Below are 27,220 nucleotides of genomic sequence, written 5' to 3'. Positions count from 1 at the left end.
GGGACTGAAAACTCGAAAATTTTAAATTAATTTTTATTGGAGTATAGTTCTTTTACAATGTTGTGTTAGTTTCTTGCTGTACAGCAAAGTGAATCAGTCATGCATATACATATATCTGCTCTTTTTTAGATTTCCTTCCCATGTAGGTCACCACAGAGCACTGAGTAGAGTTCCCTGTGATATACAGTAGGTTCTCATTAGTTATCTATTTTATACATAGTAGTTATATATGTCAGTCCCAATCTCCCAATTCATCCCACCCACCCCTTCCCCCCTTGGTAACCGTAAGGTTGTTCTCTACATCTGTGACTCTATTTCTGCTTTGCAAGTAAGTTCATCTCTACCATTTTTCTAGATTCCACACATAAATGGTACTATACAATATCTGTTTTTCTCTGTCTGACTTACTTCACTCTGTATGACAATCTCTAGCTCCAACCACATCTCTGCAAATGGCACTATTTCATTCCTTTTTATGGCTGAGTAATATTCCATTGTATATATGTACCACATCTTCTTTATGCATTCTTCTGTTGATGGACATTTAGGTTCCTTCCACGTGTTGGCTACTATAAATAGTGCTGCAGTGAACATTGGGGTACATTCATCCTTTCGAATTATGGTTTTCTCTGGATATATGCCTAGGAGTGGGATTGCTGGGTCATATGGTAGCTCTATCTTTAGTTTTTTAAGGAACCTCCATACTGTTCTCCATAGTGGCTGTACCAATTTACAGTTCCACCAACAGTGTAGGAGGGTTCCCTTTTCTCCACACCCTCTCCAGCATTTATTATCTGTAGATTTTTTGATGATGGCCATTCTCACTGGTAGGAGGTGATACCTCACTGTCATTTTGATTTTCATTTCTCTAATGATTAGTGATGTTGAGCATCTTTTCATGTGTTTGTTGGCCACCTGTATGTCTTCTTTGGAGAAATGCCTACTTAGGTCTTCCACCCACTTTTTGATTGGGTTGTTTGTCTTTTTGATATTGAGCTGAATGAGCTGTTTGTATATTTTGGAGATTAATCCCTTGTCAGTTGCTTTGTTTGCAAATATTTTCTCCCATTCTGAGGGTTTTCTTTTCATTTTGTTTATGGTTTCCTTTGCTGTGCAAAAGCTTTTAAGTTTCATTAGGTTCCATTTATTTATTTTTGTTTTTATTTTCATTACTCTAGGTGGTGGGTCGAAAAAGATCTTGCTGTGGAAAACTGTAAATATTAAATGATTTGGTTCATTCAGTGAATTATGAGTGTTAATGAATACATTAAACAGTCCACAAAGAGAGTCCTTTAAGCATCTGCTGTGTGCTAGGGTTTCCTCTACTAGGCCACAATTAGAAAAATCTGTTTGCTCAAAAAGCACATAGGTCAGTACAGAAGACTGACATAAAACCATCATGAGATGCATTGATAGAAATGTACACAAAGTGCTATGTTTACATTTGATAAAGTCATTTACTATGAGTGCCTAGGGCCTATGGCAGGAAAATGATGTGACAAGAAAAGTTTTATAGTAAAGGTGATATCTGAGAAGAGCATCAAAGAATAAACACGACTTTGTCAGATGAACAAACTGTGAAGAATCTGTATTTGGCATTGGGAACAAAGTGATCACAAAAAGCCCAAGTAATACCATGGCTCCTCTGGAGAGCAAAAGTAGTTGGAACTGACTCAACTGTAGCTCACATATGTCAGACAACTGAAGGGGAGCTGGAAAGATGAGCAGATACAAAGCAGCACAGCCTTTTACAACTATGAAAGTTGGGGACTGCACAACTCCAGGGGGTACCATTCATAATAATGTCAATGTGAATGACACATGCTGGAGTTGTGTACAGCCCTGAGCAAGACCTCTGAGCAGGTACCAAATTAGTAGAGTATTATTATGACAAGTGTATAAGTTAGGATGCTTTTGGTAGCAAAAAAAATGGAAACCAAATCTGTCTGTCTTCAACTTTAAGAGGATTTTGGAAAGAACATCAGGGCTCATGTAACAGAGGAGGACCCTATGGGGCCTTCCTAGGATAGACCCCTCCCCCATATCCTCTACTTTAGCTCCTCTCTGAAGTACATAGATAACAGTATTTGATGCACATTTCCTGCTTTACAGATGCTAAAATCCCCACCAAATGGAAGGTTAACTACTTAATGACCATGAGCACATAGCCCCCAGGCCCACTGGAGCCAAAGAATTGATGACCTTAACCCCTGTGACACTGTCATGTAACCTCACCATCAACCAAACAGAGAACTGTGCACAAGCTAATCACATACCCTGGGACTCCCCTCCCTCACCTTGCCTTTGAAAACACTTTGCTGAAACCCATCAGGAAAATGAGGCTTTTTGAGTACTAGCTGTCCCGGACTCTTTGTATGGTTCCTTACGATAAAACACGGCATTTTCTTTCACCACAACCCAGTATCAGTAGAATGGGTTCACTGCACGTGGATAAGTGGACCCAAGTTTGCTTCAGTGACAATCACAGTACTGCTATGGGGCTTTTGCACAGCAATGGAAACCATAAACAAGACGAAAAGACAAACCTCAGAATGGGAGAAAATATTTGCAAATGAAGCAACTGACAAAGGATTAATCTCCAAAATTTGCAAGCAGCTCACGCAGCTCAATATCAAAAAAACAAACAACCCAATCCAAAAATGGGCAGAAGACCTAAATAGACATTTCTCCAAAGAAGACATACAGATTGCCAACAAACACATGAAAGGATCCTCAGCATCACTAATCATTAGAGAAATGCAAATCAAAACTACAATGAGGTATCACCTCATGCCAGTGAGAATGGTCATCATCAAAAAATCTACAGACAGTAAATGCTGGAGAGGGTGTGGAGAAAAGGAAACCATCCTACACTGTTGGTGGGACTGTAAATTGGTACAGCCACTATGGAGAACAGTATGGAGGTTCCTTAAAAAACTAAAAAATATAACTACCATACGACCCAGCAATCCCACTACTGGGCATATACACTGAGAAAACCATAATTCAAGAAGAGTCATGGACCACAACGTTCATTGCAGCTGTATTTACAATAGCCAGGACATGGAAGCAACCTAAGTGTCCATCAACAGATGAATGGATAAAGAAGATGTGGCACATATATACAATGGAATATTACTCAGCCATAAAAAGAAACGAAATTGAGTTATTTGTAGTGAGGTGGATGGACCTAGAGTCTGTCATACAGAGTGAAGTCAGAAAGAGAAAAACAAATACTGTATGCTAACACATATACACAGAATCTAAAAAAAAAAAAGAAAGGTTCTGATAAACCTAGGAGCAGGACAGGAATAAACACACAGACATAGAGAATGGACTTGAGGACACAAGGAAGGGGAAGGTTAGGCTGGGACGATGTGAGAGAGTAGCATGGACATATATACACTACCAAATAGAAAATAATAGAGAGCTAGTGGGAAGCAGCCGCATAGCACAGGGAGATCAGCTCGGTGCTTTGTGACCACCTCAAGGGGTGGAATAGGGAGGGTGGGAGGGAGACACAAGAGGGAGGGGATATGGGGATACATGTATACATATAGCTGATTCCCTTTGTTATACAGCAGAAACTAACACACCATTGTAAAGCAATTATACTCCAATAAAGATATTAATAAAAAAGAAAAAGAAAATAATGGAGGGTTTGTAAAGAAAAGGGAAAAGCCAAAAAGTGCTGGATATAATTGAGGATTTCTGCATCAGAAATTCTGCAGCACTGAAGTACAAGAAAACTGAGTAGGGGGATGAAGATTTAAGAATGTTCAACTTTTTTTTTTTTTTTTTTTTTTTTTTTTTTTTTTTCTTTTTGCGGTATGCGGGCCTCTCACTGCTGTGGCCTCTCCCGCTGCGGAGCACAGGCTCCGGATGCGCAGGCCCAGCGGCCATGGCTCACGGGCCCAGCCGCTCCGCGGCATATGGGATCCTCCCAGACCGGGGCACGAACCCGTATCCCCCGCATCGGCAGGCGGACTCTCAACCACTGCGCCACCAGGGAGGCCCAAGAATGTTCAACTTTTTATGCATTTAATTCCTTTCAACTTTTTTTTATGAGTAATGGTTAAAATTTGAATTCCTTTATAAATTACTTTTGGGTGATTAACTGTGTTTTTTAAAATGCATCTCCGTACAAAGACTCTCTCTCAAATTTATTATGGTGGCCTAAATAAATTAATACATCTTGAAGGTCTTAGTGGTAAATCACCATGTTTAATTCCAAGAGAATTTAAAAGGTTAAGAAAAATTAGTTTCAAAAATATTTTCAACAAGTTGACATTTATGAAAAAATTTGAAAGATTAGCAGCTACGGGCATACCACCTTATTTTAGCTGATGAACTAATGAATACAGACTTCACACATTTTCAAAGTATTGAACTGCCTTTTCTTCTGTGGCAATCAGCAACATATACCAGGTTAAAAAATACTAATAATCTTAAATCATGATTTCTTCCCTAAAATCCCCTTTCTACTCATTTATAAATCCTCCTTATCATTAATTTTTTTCCTATCATATTTCTTAGCCTTGATTATTTCATGTATTTGATGTACAAACGTATTGAACACTTACAATATGTACAAGATACTTTTTTTTTAAAGCTACATGTTAGTTGACACTTTTGTGCTTGGCACTGGAAGATACACTGTTGGAAGATTCAGCCCCTGCACTCAATTTTCTCACAGGTTAAAGAAGATTCAGACAAGTAAATCCACAATTCAACACTCTACTATAAAAGGTATGAGAAAGGGTTGCCCAGGGGGTTTTGACTGTAAAGAGCAGGAGAAACTATCTTTTCCTGGGTATGGGAGGATTCCTAGAGGAGATGTTACCTGAGAAAAGGAAGATGAAAAGAAATTGCCAGGTGAATAAGGGATATTTTTTAGCTTTTATTTCTATTCAATTCTCACAAAAAAAGAAAAACTCAAAAAAATAAATGAAGGTATATGGCTCTCAGAGCTCCTTAGGCTCTTTGGCATCTATATTTGTAGCTGGAGGTACATGTGCCACAATTATGTTCTAAGTTAAGGGAGTCTGCATGTGTCATGCATCAAGCATGTAGCGCAAGCTCATGTTAATAAAAATAGCCATTCAGGCATAATCAAGGTAGAAAAGCAACAACTCACTACATAGTCACTGATACCTTTCCTCTAGTCTCCTCTCCTGTGTTCCTTTCACCCACCCAAATGTTTTGGTGTGTAACCTTTCCTCTCAAGACAATGGAGTCCACAGCATGGCCATCACAAGTTTGAGTGTTGAACAATAGGTGAGATCCCTAGTGAATAATTATACCCAGTTGGAGAAGACTGAACAGTGCTTGGAGCCAGGTGAGAGAAATAGCGTTTGGCTTATCTGCTCTGAAATAATATCTGAAAGACTCAATCCATAAAGTTTCCATATGGTTGAAAGCAAGTTGAAGAGTGAACCCTGGGTCTTAACATTATGTGCGTGCGTGCGTGCGTGTGTGTGTGTGTGTGTGTGTGTGTGTGTGTTTTGATTCATCAAATGTTAGGGAGAAACATTTTATGATAGAAAGAGCATTGGCCCCAGAGGCATGGGTTTAAAGTTCTATATCTGTCACTCTTGACAGGAGGCTTTTTTAAAAGCTCATTTAATGACTCAGTTAATGCTTTTTTACATTTGAAAAAGAATGAGCCTTTTTCAAACTTTAAAGTTTGATGATTTTATGGTCACTTTTAGTTTCAGCTTTTTAAGATTCCCCATCTAAATAAACTCTTAGGCTCCACCACGAGTGCCCAACCTAGACATGCCGAAGGGGCTTTGAAATCCTGGCCTGCTTTCAGCCAACTTTATGCATTTATATCAGCTGATTTGTTACTTGATAAAAATGTTCAGGATAATGCAGTCACTTTTTTAAATGCTGTAGAAAAGACCACTTCAGAAACAGATTACAACAGCCATGATAATGGACCGGAGTCCTGAGGCATTGAGCTGAGAATTCCATCTCCCCCTGCATGAGAGAGGCAGGTCGTTACCCTCTAAAGCATCTGAAGTTGGGGATTTGCTCCCTACACCCCTAACTCTGACTAACAGCTTCCCACCAGCTTACCATCTGTGAATGAATCTGGACCTGCAGATTTATAGTCTCAGTTGGTACTGTGTCTTAGGATGTGGAGGACAGCTTGCTTATTATTCCCTAATGCTGCTGCTTCTCAATCTTAAGAGCTAACTCAAGATTTAGTGAATAATCTATACACACGTTACATGAGCTACTCAGATTCCATCCCACATCGTGTCTTCCAGACTGAGGAGTTCTTCCAACTGCCTATTCTCAAACCCCCAACCTCACCCTCACCCTCAGCTGAGGAGCCGCTTCCCTGAGAACAGAGAAGCCATCGGAGGGCTTCCCCACCTGCAACCCAGCTCTGCCATCCCCTCCCCACTCCAGGACCCTGGACAGCAGCTCTCCCCTCCCCCACACGCATCTACTGGATCATTCCTACTGTTATTTCTCCCATCACAACACAACACAACACATCACAACACAACATAACACAACACAACATCCTCCCCGGACCTCAGCTCCTACCCCAGCTACTGTCCCCTTTCTCTTTTCCTCATCACAGCAAAATGTCTTGAAAAAGTTGGGAACAGAACAAACCCAGTTCTCCCACTCCTCTCTCCTAAGCCCCTCTGATCAGGATTTTACCCCACAGATCCATCCAAATGCATCATCAGTGAGGTACGACCTCCCCCCAGTGCTGGGCTCGATGGTTAATGGCTCCACAGAACGGCAACCTCGTTTGTCCAGTCACCCAGGGAACCTCTAAGGTGCTTCCCACATGCAGACAAAACGCTGTGATTAATACTTTAGGAGAAATACTCGGCGTGGAGAATACACTTGAGCTGCTGGAGGAAAGAGGTAGTGGCACAGAAGAAAAGTTTCTGTAACTACAGAAATGAACAGATAAGCTGTTTCAATGGTAGCAAGTATGGGATGAAGGAGAACGAATAAAAACCATTTAGAATACGACATTAACAAGCCTCATACTACAACGTGGTAACAGAGGATGGAGAGGGACTTTAGAATGAACTCATTTTTCTGGGTAGGTGACAGGCTGGATGATGCAACGATGAGCCGCCAGGGACAACCGGACAAGGCAAGGGGCAGGGGAGCTGTAAATAATCATTTCTGGATCTACTGCATCTAGAAATCCGAGGTGGCCCTTGGACAAACTCCATAGAGATGCGGGCAAGTGGCTGGACAGAGGCATCTATCTGGTCCAGGTGCGAGAACTGACAGAGTTGGAGGTGAAAAGCACCAGAGGGTGAGATCAGACGGATTGAAGAGTCATGAACCAAGGGTGAAAAGACAACACACAAAGAGGGCGGAAGAAAGAATCAGTCAGGAAGACAGCAAGGAGAGATCTGTCACAGGAACCAACATAGCAGACTCTGCGATGGGAAGGCGACAGTGGTCTGAGGTGACGACTGGCAAATCTCCACTTGTCTGTATGCTAGATGCCAGGTCACCTCAACCGGATCAGGTTCCGGAGAGGGGCAGAACCAAGACCGCAGGCTGCACGATACAATTCAGCTGGGAAACAAGGAATCTTTGACAGAGACCTCACTGCATGGTGTGTAACGTGACCCTCTGAGATTGTAAGAGACAAAGAGGGAAATTTACTGGAAGGGTGACAAGGTTGTTCTTCCAGATGATCCTCATTGCACCCCTCGACTGAACACTGAAAACAATGTACCTATGTGACAACGGTGTTCTACTGAACAGACAAGTTATATGCACCGAGTGCTCCCTGGACAGCACGCTCTCGGCTCACAGGAAGCACAAGGAAGGCACCAATGTCAACACGTTAGGGGCTGTTGCTCAGGAAGGCTCGCGGCCTACAGCGGGATCCTCAAGGAAACCTTTTAACGCCCGAGAACAAAAGTGCTTCGGCAGGACAATGTAAGTCGAGCAAGGGATGGTGTTTTGCCACAAATGTCAAGAACACGAGGCTGGTACCGTGGCTCTAAGAGGATCGTGGGATCTACACGTAGAACTTGCCAGAAACACTTGGTACTGACCTGCTCCTCTACGCTTTGTCTAACCACATCTTTTACCTACTCCTACTTCCCATTTTAAATATTGAACTATTCGCCCCCAAGGTGTTATCACAACGGAACAGCAGCGGATAAATACGAAAACAGCAAAACTCACCAGAGGCTGATTCATTTTCCGCTGCTCTTGGAACAACGTGCAGGACTGTGACAGCGGAGGCGGACCTGGAGAAGGAAAACGCAGGCAGTGAAGCTACGACTAAAGCGGCTCGGGGTGCACGAGCACCCGCCCCACACTCCACAAGAGACACCTGTGGGAGACCCGTCCTTTCACCTTCAGAAGGGCCTGTGAGAATAAGGAGGGAGCAACCACCCTCAGGTCTGTAACTCCCACGTGACTGTGGTACCCAAGGGGATACCTTTTTTTCGGTAGCAAGTGTACGTTGAATCCTATTAAAATAAACCTCTGTCATTAAATATGAAATTAAAAAACGCTTATAGTTGATCTCTTCCAAGTCTGTTAACAACTTAAATCAGAACATCCACAGGATACCCAGAATAAAGGGACACACTCAGGTGCGTTTCAGTCTTGCAATTATTTGTACAAACTTTACAAACTTAAGTGCGACGCTCAAAAACATCTTTTATTAAAACTGACTTTAAGTGGACAAAATGCCTGCCCTAGGAGTTTGGAGTCCTGTGAGCGACCCCACGTGCACACCCGGTGAGGATCTAGGACAAGTCATCTCCCTTCTCAGGCCCAATCGCTTCCTTCCTCAACCAAGGCAGCAGGACAGAAGCCCTGCAGACTCATCCTGCACCGATTACACTGTGCGACTCCACAGGGCACAACCCAGGGGGGGCAGCGGACGGTTACATTAGACAACCAAGGTGCTGACGCGCCTTGAGACACACGTGTGAGATGCCATGACGGCAACAGGAGGGGGAGGAGGAGGATCGGGGTTGGACGGAGGGGAGGATGCGGCACGTCCCGGCCGAGCCTGTGGACCCTGCTCCCCCAGGACACCCAGAGCTCACAAGTCCCAGGGGAGCCCCATCCGGAGCAGCTGGCCCTGTCCTCCAGCCTGGCCCCTCCACCTCTGGGAAGCAGTCAAACCCTCCCAGTGGCTCTACTGCGGGACCCAGGGCGGGCTACCCCAAGCCGCGCTCTCCAAGGGCCGCAGGCTCCACAACCGCCTGCAGGCCTGCAGACGCAACACCTACCCCATCTGGACTCGCTCACCGTCCCCGGGCTCCCGAGGCTTCGGTCCAGGGGCTGCTCCACGGGCGCTCCTCTCTCGGGGTCTCTATTTTTAAAATATTTATAAGTAACCCATTTTGTAGGAAAACACCTATGTTTCATCATAAGAATTATGACACTTTATACTTTTACTCCAGCCTAACTTTTATACTCTATTTTCTACCATTTGGCAACTTATACCCTACGCTCTAGTCAAAAAGAATCTCATTTACAATCACTTAAATATACTGTGTTGGTTCTCAAGTCCAGGATGATCCTTCTGCCTGGTATGCCCCTGATCTTCTCTCCACGTGGAACATTCCTACTGACATTCAAAACCTAATTCCAAACCCCCTCATTGTTGCCATTCTCTTTAATATCCCCTAGCAGGGTTACTGACTCCAAGTTCTGTTTTACAAAGTTACATTTTTATGATCTATTTATTTAATAGCCTATCCCTATTTGATTGTAATGAGTTGTTTATGCATCTCTCACACTCTCTTTTGAGTTCCTCGGCCTTTATTCTTTCTTTTATCTCTTGCGCATAAGCACAGTGCTTGCCCCATAGTACGTGCTCAACGTGTTGGCTGAGTGAAAAAAGACACCTTTTAGCTCTAATCATTTGTGAAATTTCATTTAAAATGACATCAGATTACCCTTTGTTTCCTAACTTAATTTCTAGTACTATAGAATGTACACTCAGAACACGGTCAGTGGCCTACAGAAACAGTGTTCTCACTGGACTTCATGCATATAGTCAACCCCCTTATAACTTTCTCTGGCATACAACTGCCAGACATGTTATTAAAAAAAAAAAAGATGTACCAACCCCTCACCTATTGGAAAACTTCCAGAAGCTCTCCATTCCTTATTGTATCTTTTCTACTTGATTTTTCAAATACCTCTGTCTTACTTCATCTATTCAGAACTGGCTTTTCTACCTTTGGCTTTCATTTTCAATTTCATTCATATCATTATCTGCACTTACCCATAGAACCTAAGCATATTTCAGCTTCTTATGCAAGTTTCCTCACTAGAGGTCAAAGGGGCAAGGACTATTGTGATAAAATATTAAATAAATAGACGATAGGACTTTGTTCTATTGGTCTGGGAAAATTACTACCTGAAACAAAAGAATTCTGGAAACTGAAGGCATCAGACCAGTCAGCTTTGTTTACTTCAGACTCAAATCAATGTCTTGTCTTTACCTGAGCTCTGGTTACATTTAGAAAAAAGTACTGTAAATACAGTGAATGAGCAAGGCCACTATCTGAGACATGTCTGGGTCCTTAGTATATAACTGGGGGAATGGTAAGCGTTGGTCAATGTTTGCTGATTGATGACTCAATAGATCTGGTTAAGCCTCACCATCAGAATTCCAGATTTTTTAACAAGCTTCTCAGTCTTTTCAACCCAAAGAAAAAACTAAAGAAAACCAGATGACAAGAATTTCAAATTGTAAAATATCCCGATTGTCAAATTTAAATAGGGATATCCTGTGCAATGGAGAGGCTGGCTGGTGCCAATTTCACATTTTGTTCTCTAGTGTCTGGACGAAGCCTGCTCTGCCAGTGAGCTGACAGGTCGAGAGCACTCCAGCTTCCACAGACACCCGAGAACTTTCTATTTTTCATGGTGTTCCTGCCTTACCTAAGGGAAGGACTATATTCACAATGAAAAGAGTTATGATTCATCAACAGTAGAGAGATTCTTCCACTTTCTGGGTGCCCACGTTAAAAGTCTGGTATAGTCAACACTCCCTCTAACATAGATCATGTATTGAAATGAGAAAACTATCACCTAATATGGCCAGAGAGATGAAGGGACTTGGCCCAGCTGAGCCCAGGAGACACCTCTAATTCAAAACCTCAACCATTAACGTAGTGATTGTGATCAAGGAGACTTACAGCACATAAGAGATTCAAAAAGCGTATTAATCCACCTCCGGCAACACTGCCAGTTTTAAAGAATGATTAACCTTCTCTCCCACTTGATTCAACCTGGCTATGTATTATACCACTCTAAATGCTAGCAGACTCTATGCTTATGGCTTCCATTAGGTAGCACTTAGTATACACGAAAACTTTCTTCAAGAAGTAATTACTTTTGAAACCATAAACATTTCAGTTGGGAAAAGAGAAAAAGAAAGGAGGTGCAAGTAAAGGGAACTAGGAAAAAATAAGAAAATACCCTCAAATATAAACATGTTGATTCAAAAAATTATTTAAAGGGGATTTAAACGATACTAGGTGAGCATTTATTCTGTTTCTGCTTTAAATAAAGCATTCTGTTCTATTTGTTAGGTGTTGTACTTGTTTATTATCTAATGTCTTTTAAAAACCTCTCGAAAGAGATGTATTCATTCTGGTATCCTAAGCACCTATCTGGATGAACAGCACAAGCAATGAGAAGTCATGGGGCATAATGGACCTTGCAAAGGCTCTGGAATCCATCTCTTACTTATGGTCTTTGAGACTCAGGCTCCTCCTCTATGTAGTGTTCATAAAACTTAGTGGAGATAGAACACTAGGGACACAGAAGGTCAAAGGAGGTATTTATTACGACTTTTCAAATATCTTCCTTTAGGAAAACAAATATATTTTATTTGCAATGAGGCTTTCTTGTGAATTTTATTCTTCTAAAGAATGTTTTTAGTGAACAATTGATTCGTTTGCCTCCCTGTGCTACTTTATTGACAATACTCAGGTAGGGGTGGTTTTCCCTCAAGCAGTTACCTCCATGTGATTTGTATATCAGACCTTCCTAAAAGCATGTTTTCCTGCTCTTTCTTTCCACCCCATCCCAGCTTTACTTAAAATATTGTGATCCTCTATTAAAATGCACAGAACCCTGGGAAAATAAGGAGAAGCAAAATGTTTGTCACTGCCAGCTCTGGTATGCATATATCAGAGGCTAAATTATAACTGATGAAGACAGAAATGGGACCCGTATCTGTCTGACTTCAGAAATCAGAAGTGTAGCTACTACAAGCTGATGAATTGGAACTCAGGTCAAGGCCTAGAGTGGAGAGGAGTCTTCTGATCAGAAGGGGAAAGTAAACAAGGGGCAGCATTTAATTATTTAATAATAAGTAAGAGAATGACTAGGGTGTTTTTACAGAACAGGATATAATATTGAAATAAAACCCCCCAAAGTGACACAGAAACATAATGCAATCCTCTTAAGCTACAACCCTTCCTAAACCAAACCATACCATTCTCTTCACACAGCCTGGAAAGTCGAAAGAAAGGGGATACTGATCTGCATCACACTGGCATTAGAAGCAGATCTAGTTTTAATGAAGTTTTACTTCATGGACTGAAGTTTCTCCCCAAAAAGGGTAAGCTTTTTTCTCAAGAAACATCACTGTGTAATAATCAAGGAGCCAGGGATGGTGGTATTAATTGTTCTAAGTACAGGGATTTGTTTTGCAGAAAGTACCACCAATCAGAAAGAGAACTGACCAATAATTACTTAACAAAACTGCTTCAGAAGTAGATTTCTAAATCTACTTTTAGATTGATAGTTAGAAAAATCTTACTAAGTTTATTCATTTAGAGGAAATCTGGGCAAGCCTCTGAAACCAAGAGGTATTGTATCAAAAGAGATAAAGTCACTAGACACTTATGTAAGAGCTACTTCTTCCTCAAATGGCCACCATATAGTCATTTCTGACTATTACATTACCAAGAAGTAACAATGCACCTTTAGGAAACTAGTATGAAAGAAAAACATAATAAAATTTTTTGCAGGTGACTCTTCGATCTCATAGGTGTGTGTTAATTTTCCAAAGTTGGGGCTGGATCCTGCCTTTACAAAATGCTCCTTGAAATATCGCATTGAAAATCTTCTCTTTTACTCCTTATTGTAAACACTGTATATGTTTTTAAGAAGACCAATAAAATATATGGACTATGGGGCTTCCCTGGTGGCGCAGTGGTTGAGAGTACGCCTGATGCAGGGGACACGGGCTCGTGCCCCGGTCCGGGAAGATCCCACATGCCGCGGAGCAGCTGGGCCCATGAGCCATGGCCGCTGAGCCTGCGCGTGCGGAGCCTGTGCTCCACAACGGGAGAGGCCACAGCAGTGAGAGGCCCGCGTACGGCAAAAAAAAAAAAAAAAAAAAAATATATATATATATATATATATGGACTATGAAATTATTTTTCCAGTAGTGAAACTGTGGAGAATACAACTTGCATTTCTACTGTACTCCCGCAAAAAGAGGAAGTTCTTTTCCACAAAGACTCTCATCAATGTTAACTCTGGGAGAGAAGTATTTGTAGTTGTCTCATGCTTTGTGGTGAGAGACTCTCACTTTTCCCCGTCTCTATTGTGGGAAACAGGGCACACTTTGGGCTGAGAATTCATGCTGTGGTCGGAAAAGAAAGAAACGAAAAATACCCTCATTAACACTGCTCTTTAACAAGTTCAGCAAATGGGCTTCAGGCATTCTAAACAGCAGCAATTAAAAAATAACTTTAGATTTCATACATTTCTTCCAGTAGGATGAAAAGCTGAGGTATGTTAACTTTAATTTTATGGTTTGGGTGAATACAGAGTTCGATTACTCCCTGTCAAAGCAGAAGTCAGCCTTTTACAGGGAATAAGTGCTAATTAAGCAAAACACAGTAAGCATGTTATATGAAGTGTATTTGTTTCTTTCCTGTGCACTTTGGCTGCACAAGCTCTAACCACAGTTTCCAGAGCGACCATCAGTGCTCCCTAAGAATGCTAATGCAGTGTTCCGTCCAGTTAGTGGGGTGCAGAGACCAGTCAGAATGCTGATGCTTTCCACAAAGGAGATGGGGCTGGGGAGGCAAATGCAATCAGGGAATATTATCTCTGTCTTGTGTGCCTGCTACAAAACCGTGTCCTCTCAAGACTGCTCTATCCCTTCTTTGCTTTATACGTGTATGTGTAAGTTTGTATATGTAAGCTTTACAAGTCTCTCATAAGAGAAAACTGAAAACGCCCAGGAAAAAGACAAAACTGTTTCAACAGAGAAAGGTCTCTCTGTTCCAGTTGAAGAGGATATAGAGTTAATAACAGGAAATATCCATCCCCTGAAACTGTATGAAACATGGATGCTTCCACAATTTACTCAAGGTCTCACTGACCAGGCTATAAGTAATTTTAATTATTATTTCTTATGATTATGGTAGATAAAATGTCTCAGTAGTATGCTAAAAATCTTTAACACTTGTTGACCTTTTTTCTTTTTATTTATTTATTTATTTATTTATTTATTTATTTATTTTGGTACACGGGCCTCTCACTGTTGTGGCCTCTCCCGTTGCGGAGCACAGGCTCCAGACGCACAGGCTCAGCAGCCATGGCTCACGGGCCCAGCCGCTCCACGGCATGTGGGATCTTCCTGGACCGGGGCACGAACCCATGTCCCCTGCATCGGCAGGTGGACTCTCAAACACTGCGCCACCAGGGAAGCCCGACCTTTTTTCTTGATAGCTTTCCTCCTGCCAGGCTCCAGCCAACAGTAGCAGTAACAGATATCCAGATCTTAAGAGGACAGAAGTATAATGGTGCACTGAATATGGAAAGGAAGAACCAGTAATGGTTCCTATATATTCATAACGTGAATCAGCATCAAACTAAGGAATAAGCTTCCCCAAGAAGAAGTTGACAGAAAATAGTTTCTCCTCTTAATGAATTGAGGAAACAACTTTGAAGTTATCTGTAGCCACCGCTTCTGAAGCGACGAGTAGCTTTGTAACTATTAGTTTACTTGTATTAGATTAATTTATATTAGAGTTTATTTAATGCCATTGCTCACAAATTTTAAACCATTTTGTAGAGTAGGGTTTTGTATCTGTTTAAATGAAATGCTTTCCTAAGCTCAAGATCAGTGTTTTTATGTTGTGTAAATTATGAAATTACTGTGGAATATCTGGTAAACTTGATAGGAAACCCCAGATGTCAGCACTTTGCTGGGCAAGATTTAAAGTGGCCCACACCGTTAACCCTCATCAGGAGCAGTAGCAGTGGGCTAAGTCATAAGGGCATGCCCATCCATTACACTCACCCAGGATACTGTGAGTGAGAATCAAAGGGCAGTCAGACAGGGACCCCTATGCTCAGATTCCACTGCCAAGAAATGGCCTAAGTCAGCTCTTGTTGTTGAAGAAAATAACCCTTTAGGAATCAGACTGAATCCTATTTTAAGTTTTAGAGGAGGAAGGATAGTATTTAAACATTGATGAAATGTGCCTCTCTTTTTTTATCAGCATAGAAATTTATTTGAATTCAAAAGAATATGGTTATATTTAGCATAGTGTAATAATTATCTAAAGCACATATCATCGTTGGCTCTGAAACAGTTCTAAAGATGTCATTCTTTTGAAGTCAAAAAATATGCAGTAAAAATGGACAAGGAAGCAAAAATATGAAAAAAAACAAGTTTGCTGAGTATGGGAAGTTGTTACAAGAGGGGCACACCAAGATAATGTAACAGAGTCCAAATTACATAACATGCAGCAAGGAGTTCTCTTGCTTTAACAACTCCTAGAAAATAAACCAGTAATCTCAATGCAAGAATATCACCACTGGGTTAACAGGACAAATTTTCTGAGAGACACGGGTAGTAATTCACTATACTTCCCCTTTCTTTAATACCTTTTCTCACACCAATTTCTTTTCTTTCCTCGAGGATAGATTTTATCCTGTTGAAAACAATTTTAGTTTTATTTGTAAAGTGGAGTAAACAATATCGTGAGTGAAGTAGGCAGCGTTTTAGCTGAAGATGCTCAGGAATCAAACTTTTGGAAAAGGCCAATCAGCTAGCTAGCTAGCAGTTACCATCAGTGGCTTGCAGAAAAAAAAATCTGCAGATGATATGTTTGCTAAATAGATAAAAAAGAATAAGCAGTTTAAAATGGGTGAAAAATCCCAGGATCTATTGTGACCTAGACCAGAGGCGCCTAACCTTTTTGGAACCAGGGACCAGTTTCCTGGAAGCAAATTTTTCCAGGGAGGTGGGGTGGGGTGTGTGAGGTTCAGGCGGTAATGTGAGCCATAGGGAGCAGCAGATGAAGCTTAGCTGGCTTGCCTGCGACTCACCTCCCGCTGTGCAGCCCAGTTCCTAAGAGGCTGCGGACTGGTACCCGTCCAAGGCCAAGGGGTTGGGGACCCCTGACCTAGACACTCAAAAGCAGACAGTTGACCTTTGATTAAGCCCATTTTCCTGTGGAGTGAGCCATAAGGGGCTCCAAGACACAGTTTGGTTTCAATGTTTCAGTGTTCACAGCCAGAGGGCCAACTCAGAATGTCTCCTCCTCTTGCAGAAACTGGACCACGGATGAGAAGTCTTTTTTTGAGTAGCCCTTCACGCACAACATCCCTGCAGATCTGATGGGCTTGACTGCCCAGAAGGACTGGGTTCTTCGTGCTGGTAGCAGAGCCTCATGCTAATCCCAGATCCTTAGCCATGAGTGTTGCTCCAAATCCGCCCTGATAGTAATTAGCCGAGGGAACTCCATCCATCACCCCAGGTACAGGATTATAAGTGTCACTTGACCAACATCGTCCTGAGCTCGTATTTAGGATTTTAGCCAAGAGTTTTGGGTCAAGCCCTAACCTGAGTCCCAGATTCATAGCTCCAGCAGTTCCGATCCTACTAATATCTAACAGCAAGTTTTTGCAGATCTTCGAAGCCTGGCCAGTCCCAACAGCTCCATGATGCACCACATGGGAGCCCATGCACCACAGCAGCTCAACCCCTCCCATCCTAAATGTGAGGTTGCCAGATCGAGCCGTTCCCACACCACCAGAAACAGGGGCATCCGTGAAAACTGCTCCCATTTTCTCAACTTCTTTGGCCAATTCTCTGAAAACCATAGGATCAACAGTACTGAAATCTATTAATAGTGAGTCTTTCTTCACTTTTTTTTGAATTCCATTTGCTCCAGAATAAGCTTCTAGCGCGTTGATGCATTGTAATAATTCTGTCACCTTTTTCGGCTACATCCGCTGCGGAAGACACTACCGGGTTCACCTGCATCTAGAAGCTCTTTGCATGAATCAGGGAACACACATCAACAACAGTGAGTGGCTAGCCATGTTTCATGAGCTCTTTTGCCATTGGATTCCCCACGTTGCCTACTCCAATGAATCCAACTGGAGTCTTGGAAGCTATTGACCTAGAACACAGCGCTGAAAGGCTGGCCACCGCTGGCTGCTGTGGACGACTCCCTGTACCAGAGGCCGGAGGTGGCTCCACGGAGACGGAAGGAGGCTGCCACGCTGCCCGTGCCCCTCCTTCCCACGGTGACCTCCTCGACTCCCGGCTCACCCACTGGCTGCTATAGGGTGCGTGATGCGGAGGGCCAGCTCGGCTGTGGCGATTCTTAATACCTCTTTGGTACTAGGTTACACATACAATTTCACCTAGTGTGCGATTTAACAGAAGGAATTTTTTTCTACGGCATTTTTGTGGCACAGCAGATGGAAGCGAGGTCACTATTTCTTTGAAAAACTGAATTAAAAATTTATAGAAAGTCATGATTCATTCTACAAATAGTCTGAGTCAAAGAAACGTGAAAATTGATGCGATGGAGGAAGAGCGCTAGACTTCCCTGATGCTCAACTGGGACCTTTCTTCTGGTGTCAGAACATGGTTGTGTAACTCCTTTAATCCCAGTGGATTTTCCAAAAATTCCAGAATCTTCAGATTTTGGTAGCCCCTGTTTACTGCCTTTGCCCCCCCCATGCCAAACCCCACCCCACCCCGCACACATTTATTTTTTACCAGTTGTCCTCCGGGGTGTTTTTCTTTATATAGTTATTGCAGCAGTTTATTAGACTATTGACCCCCAGTGCAAATGCCCCTCCCCGCCGTTTTCTCACCCTGTGTAGTTTTGTTCCACCTTGACCTGGGCTTGGTCACGTGACTTGCTTTGGTCCAGTGGCATATCAAGAGCTGAAGCTTGGAGAGTACTCGTGCTTTAGGGCTTGTCCTCATGGAAACCTGACATGTTAGGAAGCCTGGCTAATCTAGTGGAGACTAGGCACAGGCCACAGCCAGCACCAATGGCCAGACATGTGAATGCAAACAGCCCCAGTCCAGCAACCAGATGATGGCAGCCTCAGTAGTCACCTCAGGTGAAAGCAAGATAGATCCACCCAGGAGATCCCAGCCCATTCTGCTGATTCACAAATTGTGAGGAGATAAAGTGCCTGCTGTTTTAAACCACCAAGCTTAGGAGTAGTTCATCACACAGGAAGAGACATAACTATCTTCACTGTTAGATTATCTTCCCACTTTATACCATGTTTCCCCTCAAACGACTGTTCCTTTATCCAAGGTTCTAGAAAAGAAATAACAACTGATGAGGCTGATAGAACCTTAACATTTTTTAAAGTTTTATAAACTTTTAAAATAACTATGTTAATAAAATCAATATTTGATCACAAAATTATTTTCTTCAGTTGCCTTAAGAAGTAATGCAGAATTGTACTAAGTTTATACATTTGGAGGCTCTAAAAATGTGTTATTCCTTGGATTCAAGTCCTAGTGTACTTTATGTGGGCATTCACGTTTGCAAAATGATTCCAGGAAATTTGCGATTTCATTTTACAACTTTGGCCTAAGGAGTCTTATGATATTTTACCTGAGAAAAATAATACATTAATTCCACTTTCAGCTATTAAACCCATGGCTTCCTGTATTTTCTAAATTCCCTATCAGTAAAGAAGACTATGTATAGCGTACAAGACTGTCATGATTAGGAGGAAGGTAGTACAGAAAGAGCCCGTCAAATTAGGCATTGCCCAGGCATGTCAGTATACTAACGTGGGGAGCCACAGGCAGCTTGAAGCCTGGAAAAAAGACAGATACAATGTAATGATTATCCTATGGATCCGGATAATGATTCCTATGATTTTGTTTTAAATATTAATGGCAGAGGATTCTGGGGAAATGATGGTGGCTACAGAGAAGATTTTTATCCCTGAATATGCCACCCCTCCCCTAAATACACAATCCCCCACCCCCACAAAGAAGAAAGAAAAGCATCTAGGATAGCAAGTTCAAAAACCCACAGACAACATCTACAACAAGGTGTCCACATGAACTGCAACATACAGCCAGGTAGGAACAAATCAACAACAGGAAAAAGACCTACATATGTGTATCCCAAGGTGTGTGGGAGAAAGACGAGGGAAGGACTCTCTCTCTCTTTCAGGAGAGCCCAAGGTTACTATGGTTCACGAACTCACTGAGATTGAAAAACTCACTGAGAACAGCGGCAGAAACCGGGAGTGAATGTTGCAGGCTCCACTTTGCAGCTGAGTGCAAGAACTTTGAAATGTTCTGAGGATGCCAAGTGTTCTGGGGTCTGTGAAACCTTGACACCTATCAAACCAAAGCACCATTCCAGAACAAATCCCCATACTCAACAAGGACAGGAAAGAGGAGGCCTGGGTAAATGGGCATAGGAGGGCCGAGGAGGGAGATTTTAGAAATTTTAAGGTCATTTTTAAAAATTATTTTGTGAAAATAATAGAAGATAGTGAGCCCTAGAGTTCTGAAGCTAGAAATTATATTCTGATCTCTGTTTCCCTCCTAAAGTGGAAACTTATTTCATTTAAAAATGAGTGACAGAAGAGTATTCCATTCACATCCTGTAGAAAATCAGTGAGAAAAAAAAAGAAAAAAGAAGGGTGAAAAGAAAGTTCCAGCAAGTCCTGAAAACGTGACAGAAAGGCACGTCCACAGAACAAATGAAATTTATTGCCTGATATTGCGGAAAAAGTAAAAGAAATTTTCAAAGGAATAGAAACTGGTTTTAAGAAAAACATAAAAGAAATTAGAAAAATTCAGAAATGAAGTGATTGGAGAATAGCAAGATTTGAAAAGGTAAAAGAATTCACTAAGTAATTTGTTTAAAAAAAATCATGTCTCGAGAGAAGGTTAAACTAGAAGGAACACAAGTTTGAATAAACACAGTGGATAATGTCTCCTTGGAGAAACAGCTGATTTCAAATCCAGCATAAGAAACGAACAAGATGTTCCTTTTACATCTTGTCATACAAGAGATCTGGGAAGACTTCAAAGACTACTGTGGTTGTGTGGAAAGGACTCAGGAGCCAACTTGAACAGGATCCGTGAACCTAAGAGGGGACAATCTCTGCATCGATATTTATAACAACCTCACTGAAAACAACAACAAAGAAAGAAAATACCTCATTAGTCATCTTCGGAAGCTACTTTGGAGTCAACCTTTCTCTCTCTTTTTTTTCTTTTTTTGTAAAACTGGTAAATAAAATAAAAGAAACATTTATTCTTCCTTTCCTAATTAAACTGTAACTCAGGGCAACCAAGTAGTTGATGAAATAATGTTGTAGCTAGTAAATGAATAATCATCTAATTAGTAGAATATCACCATTTGGTACCCTTAATAAATTAATGGATCTAGACATTGATCATTAATGGCTGCAACGTTACAGTAAGACAGACACTTTATAGTTCCTTTTGGAATTCATCAATATTATCTATGAAGTAAACTTGACAAAAAATCACACCTGAATTATGTCAGTGCTCTAGATCTATCTACCAACTGACAGTAAATACATGGGCCAAAGGAGCATGATAAATATATAAGCAGAAAGGGGATGCAATCAGCATAATCCAGACAGTTGGGAACCCTACTGGATGAATGCTTTGAATTCAAGGACAAATGCCTGCAAGAAAAATGAGCCAATTGAGTTCTTTTAAACCTATACTTTAAAAGAAATTGTGTTTGGATCAGCAATCAAATAAATAATGGTTATTAAAATAAAAATACATTTATAGGACAATCAAGGAAACATGAACTGACTGGCTATTTGTTGATATTAAGGAATTATTATCATTTCCGGATGTGTGATAATGACATAGTTGAGCTTAAAAAGGGCAGTTCTTGCATTTTAGAAATATGGATACTGACGTTTTCACTGAGAAAAAGAAATCTGGGATTTGCTTTAAAATTGCTGGGGATGATGGTGGTAGTAGTAAGAGAGGGTGTAGAGAAAATCTATTGGCCTGAAATGGACATTTGATGAGAACAATGGATGAAAGTTTCTACTTCTTTCTTTTTACTTCTGTAGATGTTTGAAATTTTCCATACTAAAACATGTTTTATAAATGTAGATGGCTTGCAATGTGCTCTTCTGAGCTCTCAGAAGGCAAAAAGCCATTCTTAAATTAGGAGCTTTCTTCTCTAGCCAAGAATTCTAATGATAATTGTGTCCCAACTGGCCAGTGCACTCAGATTGCTCTGAGATCTGTTGGTGGGAAAAAAAATCAGCACAAACAATAAAGAGCCTCTTTAGTCTTAGAAGAAAACAACAAAGAGTAAAGGCTGCTGCTAGGTCTGGGGCAGTAGTGTAGTTACCAGTATAAGACAAAATATTAGTTTCTTCCAAAATCCACTTGTTACTACTGTGTATACTTTTGCAGCAAAATATCTTTTCTACATTGTCAGCATTAAAGTAAATTTACTATTTAGGTAGCATTTAAATTATCATATACTCAAAGCCTAGAAAGAATCCCCTAGGCTGAAATGACATTAAATCTTATTTTGGCCATTGCAGTGTATTCTCCAGTCCTACTTGCTTTGTCTATAACTGTCCTGAAAAGGTGTGAGGAGATCTGCCAATATTAATGCCAGGATTCAAAATGAGTTCTTTGTAGCTTGCTTCCTTCAGGATCTTCTGCCCTCAGACCCATGTATTTACTTAATGCCTCAGATTATTGTATATGTCACATCTTTCCAACTAGAAGACAAGCCCCTTTAAGGGCAGTGACTAGTCTCATCAACATCGAATTTACTCCAACACCAGTGCTTTCAAATTGTGTGTTGCTTAGTATATGTCTGACCGTAAGAAGTTACAGAAACAATTCTACTCTAACTAAATAATAATGATACTGCTGCTACTATTTCTACTACTGCTGCTAATAAAATGTATGAAATAGAGTATAAATGGGAAAATAAAGATCACACTGGAAATCCCAGACTATAAAATGAATGATCCCAAAGCCACTGGCCAATCCATCGACTGTAAAGAGTTACTTGTGAATTGGTCAACATTTAAATGCATAATTGAGAGAAGGGTTAAAACAAATTTTATTACCAAAAAACACAATTTTTATACCTACAATTTTTGAGCTCAACTAACCTGTAGTTTTAACAGAAATAGATGAGATTCAAAGTATTCATTCAGGTTCCTAAATGATCCATTCCCTCTCTTTCCTTATGAAACAATCAGTTATAACTCTAATAATTTGTCAAGGATTCACCAATCTCTACTTCCTTTATTTTCCAAGGTTTGGTATCATTACAAAATCAAGCCCTTTGGCAGAATTTAATAGTTTCAAAATCCCTCATCAATATTATTCACTGGGATAAAATAATATGAAAATTTAACAAACACTGACTATGTGCTGAGAAATGATCCTTCAGTGATTCACTCAAGGTGGAGACTAGCATTCAGGCTACACCTGAGATAGAATTTGAATTCCAAAGTGGACCTTTAAACCACAGCTCATCTTCTCTTTTTAAAACCATCAGAAATAAGCCTGTTGCCTGACCTTTGAGATTCTGCAAAGAGACCATATTTAGATCTTTTGTCTCTTTTAACTTCCCTAGTCCCCTTCTCTACTTTCAGAATAGTGATTCCCAGATAAGTACAATGAGTTCAAACAGTGTGGTTAAAGGGGTAATTAGTCTGCTCTGCAGCCAAGTTACTCACAGAATAAATAAGTTGGCTTTCACAGTTGTTAGTTTCTTCCTGGGCTTTGTTTAGAGGGGTCTCAGCTCAAGCAAGCAGCCTGTCAGCAGCCTGAAATAACTCTGTGGAAATCTAATGGCATATATGTAAAATATGTCTATGAAACCTTTTATTCAATCGTAGATGCATAATTTTACTACTTCTTTAGGCCTGGAAAAGGATATTCAGCTACAAAAGGACGGAAAAGAAAATGTGTATAATACCTCATGCCCTCCTCACTCCCTAGAAACTTATTTTACCCGTTTCATCAGAAAATGATGTATACTGTAAGAAACATTTTTAAAATTATTTGATCAAATATATAAGTGCACTAAGTCTCTGTATTTATTAAAGCAAATACAGTTACCTTTCTGTCCCTTTCTAAAAGAAAGCAAAAAATACAGTTTTTTCTTAAGACTCAGGGTTTATGGATATTATTTATTATACTATATTGACACCCAGACATGTTTATAGGAGGCTTTTGAGACATACAGAGCTATTTATTCCCATACCAAATGGCACTTCTTTTTCCTCTGCCTTCTGCTTGTATTTTTTCTGTTGCGATTATATCCTACTGAGGCTGCTGCATGTCTTTGTTTGATCTGAGATTCTAAAGGAAAGACTGTATAGTCTCCTTTTTACAGAATAATAATGGGTTTTATGACTGCCTTCAGAAGCCTCCTTTTCCACTCATTCTCATTTCATATCTATGGTGAGGTGTCGAAAACAGATGAGTTAGTTCTGAACTGGTGATATATAAATCAATTATTATTTGATTCATATTCAAAGCAGCTCCTCCTAAAATAGTGGCCTTCCTGCCTGTGGGACGTAGTCTAACCTACTGCCTGGATCTACACCCACCAACATCCATATTTTGTCTATTGTTACCTTGGACACTTGTAGGAACTGAGTGAGTTTCTCTTTCTATAGTGTCCACTGACAGACAAATGAATAAAGAATATATGGCACATATGTAGAATGGAATGTTATTCAGCCTTAAAAAAATAAGGGAATCTTGCCATTTGCAACAACTTGGATGAACCTTGAGGGCATTATGCTAAGTGAAATAAATCAGAGAGAGAAAGACAGACACTGCATAATCTCACTGTTACGTTTAATCTAAAAAAGCTGCACTCACAGAAACCGAGTAGAATGGTGGCCATCAAGGGCTGGGGAGTGGAGGAAATGGGGAGTTGTTGGTCAAAGGGTATAACCTTCCGGTTATAAGATGAATAAATCCTGGGAGTCTGATATACAGCATGGTGACTATAGTTAACAACACTCTATTGCATACTCAAAAGTTTCTGAGATAGTAGATCTTACATGTTCTCATCACACACACACACACACACACAAAAGGTAATTAATTGTGTAAGGTCATGGATGTGTTAACTAACCTTATTGTGGTAATCATTTTGCAACATATACATGTATCAAATTATGATGTTGTACACCTTCAACTTATACAGTGTTACATGTCAATTACATCTCAATAAAACTGAAAAGAAGAAAAAGATTCACATGGAGAAGGGTGAGGCTGGTAGAAAAAAGCCACTGCCTTGAGCAGTACCGAGGTGGGCGGAAAGCCATGGGCCTCTATTAGCACTGCTGGGAAGGCTCTGTTCCCACGTGTGGGGAGGGGGTAGGACAGCACAGCTGTGATCCTTATTGCAGACCCTAGGCAGCCTCAGGCAACTTTTCAAAGTTGGATGCTGAAAACCAATACATGAAATTATAAGGAAGAATTACATAAATGCCTTTATTCTACTTCTGGTCCTCTTGGCAACTTTTTCATCTAAAAGCTGTGTCCTGCAGTTCTCAAAGCAGGAACATTAACATGCATCAGAAGTTTCCAAACTTTTCATCATCAACCCCTGCACCAAAAGAAAAGTTGAAATTTTATGACCCCTAGTATATGAAGTATCTTGTGTGCTTTTAATATTTATCAAGAGAACATTTAACAGTTACCTACTATGTGCCAAGAGAAAATAAAAATAAGACACAGATGTTAAATGCAGACTTTGTTCCAGTATTATTCTTCATTTTGACTTCAGTATAAGAGCTATTGAGCTATTTGCTGTCCCAGTAAGGGGATAAGCAGACGATTACAGAATCCTGTGATCTCTTCCCAAAGTTTGCAACTATAGGGTTGGTCCTAGAATTGCTCAGTAACTTTGTATTTTGATTTAACGGGAAACTAAAAGACCTTCCTGTCCCAACATAACTCTGCTTTGTGGAGACTGGAGGTGCCCTGCAATTGACTCAAGATACTGTTTATTTGTTTAAACAGTTAAATGAGTCGTTTCTATTTAACAAGTGAGGACAAACTTTCACAACAGTACCTACCCCACGACATAGCTCAGACGAAAACTCTGAGGGAAAGGAAAACTATATGGGCAAAAAGTTCAGGTTCCATCCACTGTACATGGGATATTGATAGGCTTGTAAAACTTACAGAGGTACCTGGGGGTACCCAGGAGCCCTGGGTATTTAGTATACAGATCAGCAAAGGATGGTGGAAAATAAGACGACACCAGGTCAGGGGACAAATTAAGCAAGTGAAGCTGGTCCTTTATATTCTTTTCCCTTCTGATATACCACTGCTCGTTCATGTCCAGAATATGTTCTGTATCCTCAGTAGACCTACACACATACACACACACAGACACGTGTGTAGCACACAAACATGCACGCATGCATGCATGTACACATACATGGAGTCCCCAGTCTTCTCAGTTAAAATTCAGCTTGTAGTAACTAAAGAAAATGTATAATGCCCTATATTTTATAGATTTTAAAAATACTTTCACTTTAAGAGAAAACTTTTCATGTCTGAAAATCCCTTCTCACGAAGGAAGTTATTTCTGATATTGGAGGTTGACAGTTTCACAGAGAAAACTTCAGGAGCACAGAGATATGCCTGACCCTCTCCCCACGCACCATCTGGGGAGAATTCACCAACACAGAGGCTCAATCCCTCTGCTAAGTCAAAATCAAGTATACCAACATCATTATTTCACAGAGAATACCCTACCTCATGTTAGGCATTCATATGTATTTTATTTGTTGAAGAGAGGAAGAAGATATAAAGGAGGGAATCATCCGAAATTACAGAGGACAGCATTTAAGTCAATATAGATATTTAAATTTAAGGTAAAATTAAATGATAATTTGAAATTATATGTGGAGTTTTATTTACTAAAGAATATTTTGGAAAGTTCAACTCCTATTTTCACTTATATTTTCAGAGAAGGTATTTGGTCCAAATGCAGAATACCTTCAAGTATTGTTCTTTTATTGCAAGCAAAAAAGGATTTATACTTCTTTTCATGAAATATGGTTGTTTGACAACAGAAGGATAAATATTTTATATTTTTGGAAACAACAGTCAGGCTACTGATATTCTTAATTAGTTTCAATAAATCTGAATGCTTCTTATCATCTACTCTTTAGCTTGTACCTGAGGAGTTGAATACCTCCGGGAAGAATCCTGCTCCAGACCCGTAAATATGCAGTTCACGGAGCCCACCACCACAGGGCAATAAAGAAGTCAAATCTTGAAACCATGCAGTGAAAATAGTGGGAGTTTAAATAAAAGCAACATTTCACAGTATGCTTTTCTGACCAACGTTATATCTAATAACTTAATGGATTGTATGTACATGGATTCTGAAAAGTCAGCAGCACACTTCACTGGTCAATTTCTATGATAAGGGGAACGTAATTGGAGTGTAGAAAAACAGTATACTTACATCTTAAAATTCCACCCCTACAGAATCTACTACTCACTATTGAAAAATGGTAAGAAGAATAGCTTTCTGTGTCTCAGTCACCAGTTAACATTTTCAAGAGTAGAATTTATCTTCCTATGATGCTCAAATACACAGGAAAAATGCGTATCTAGGACAATGGATAAACTCTATATGACATGTGAAAATAATTATTCAAATGGAAAAAGTAAAAGATCTACAAGGAACAGTTTTATATGCATTAGTGTGGATATATACATAAAGAGGCTCTAAGAAACATAAAAATCACTTCCAGGAAGTAATTTTAGGTAGAAGAGAATTAACATGGATGAGGAAGAAAAGGGAGTTGGTTTTAAGATAGTTTCATTTACTTGTTTTTTTGTGTTTATTTATTTGTTTTATTTATTTGGTCTTTGGAATATAAGGAAACAGTGGCT

At 40.4% G+C, this 27,220-nt stretch overlaps 1 protein-coding gene and 2 pseudogenes across 12 annotated transcripts in view; all 3 read right to left on the bottom strand.

Moving 5' to 3' along the window:
• The window catches only part of LOC309799286 (centrosomal protein of 78 kDa-like), a 659,089-nt pseudogene that overhangs the window by 196,581 nt on the left and 435,288 nt on the right, over positions 1 to 27,220 (bottom strand). The window lies entirely within an intron of this gene.
• Positions 1 to 27,220, bottom strand: part of LOC309801411 (uncharacterized protein) — a 126,444-nt gene that overhangs the window by 78,176 nt on the left and 21,048 nt on the right. For all 10 annotated transcript variants that reach the window (XR_014293580.1, XR_014293581.1, XR_014293582.1 and 7 more), the window contains exons 2-3: positions 9,255 to 9,337; positions 8,191 to 8,255 (exon numbers count right to left, since the gene is read on the bottom strand). Coding sequence is in view for 6 of the 10 variants with exons in the window: in XM_082616251.1 (XP_082472377.1) it covers positions 8,191 to 8,255; positions 9,255 to 9,337 (148 nt within the window). In the remaining 4 variants the exon portion in view is untranslated. The remainder of the gene's footprint in view (positions 1 to 8,190; positions 8,256 to 9,254; positions 9,338 to 27,220) is intronic.
• Positions 16,471 to 17,313, bottom strand: LOC309801467 (3-hydroxyisobutyrate dehydrogenase, mitochondrial-like; annotated as a pseudogene). The gene is made up of 2 exons (XR_014296155.1): positions 17,239 to 17,313; positions 16,471 to 17,144 (listed from the first exon to the last, which is right to left on the bottom strand). The product of XR_014296155.1 is annotated as a 3-hydroxyisobutyrate dehydrogenase, mitochondrial-like (transcript).

Source organism: Mesoplodon mirus, assembly GCF_964341445.2.
Source record: "Mesoplodon mirus genome assembly, chromosome: 3".
In the NCBI taxonomy this organism is placed as follows: Eukaryota; Metazoa; Chordata; class Mammalia; order Artiodactyla; family Ziphiidae; genus Mesoplodon; species Mesoplodon mirus.
Note: the sequence above shows the minus strand (reverse complement) of the source record. Positions and strands in the feature narration are given on the sequence as shown.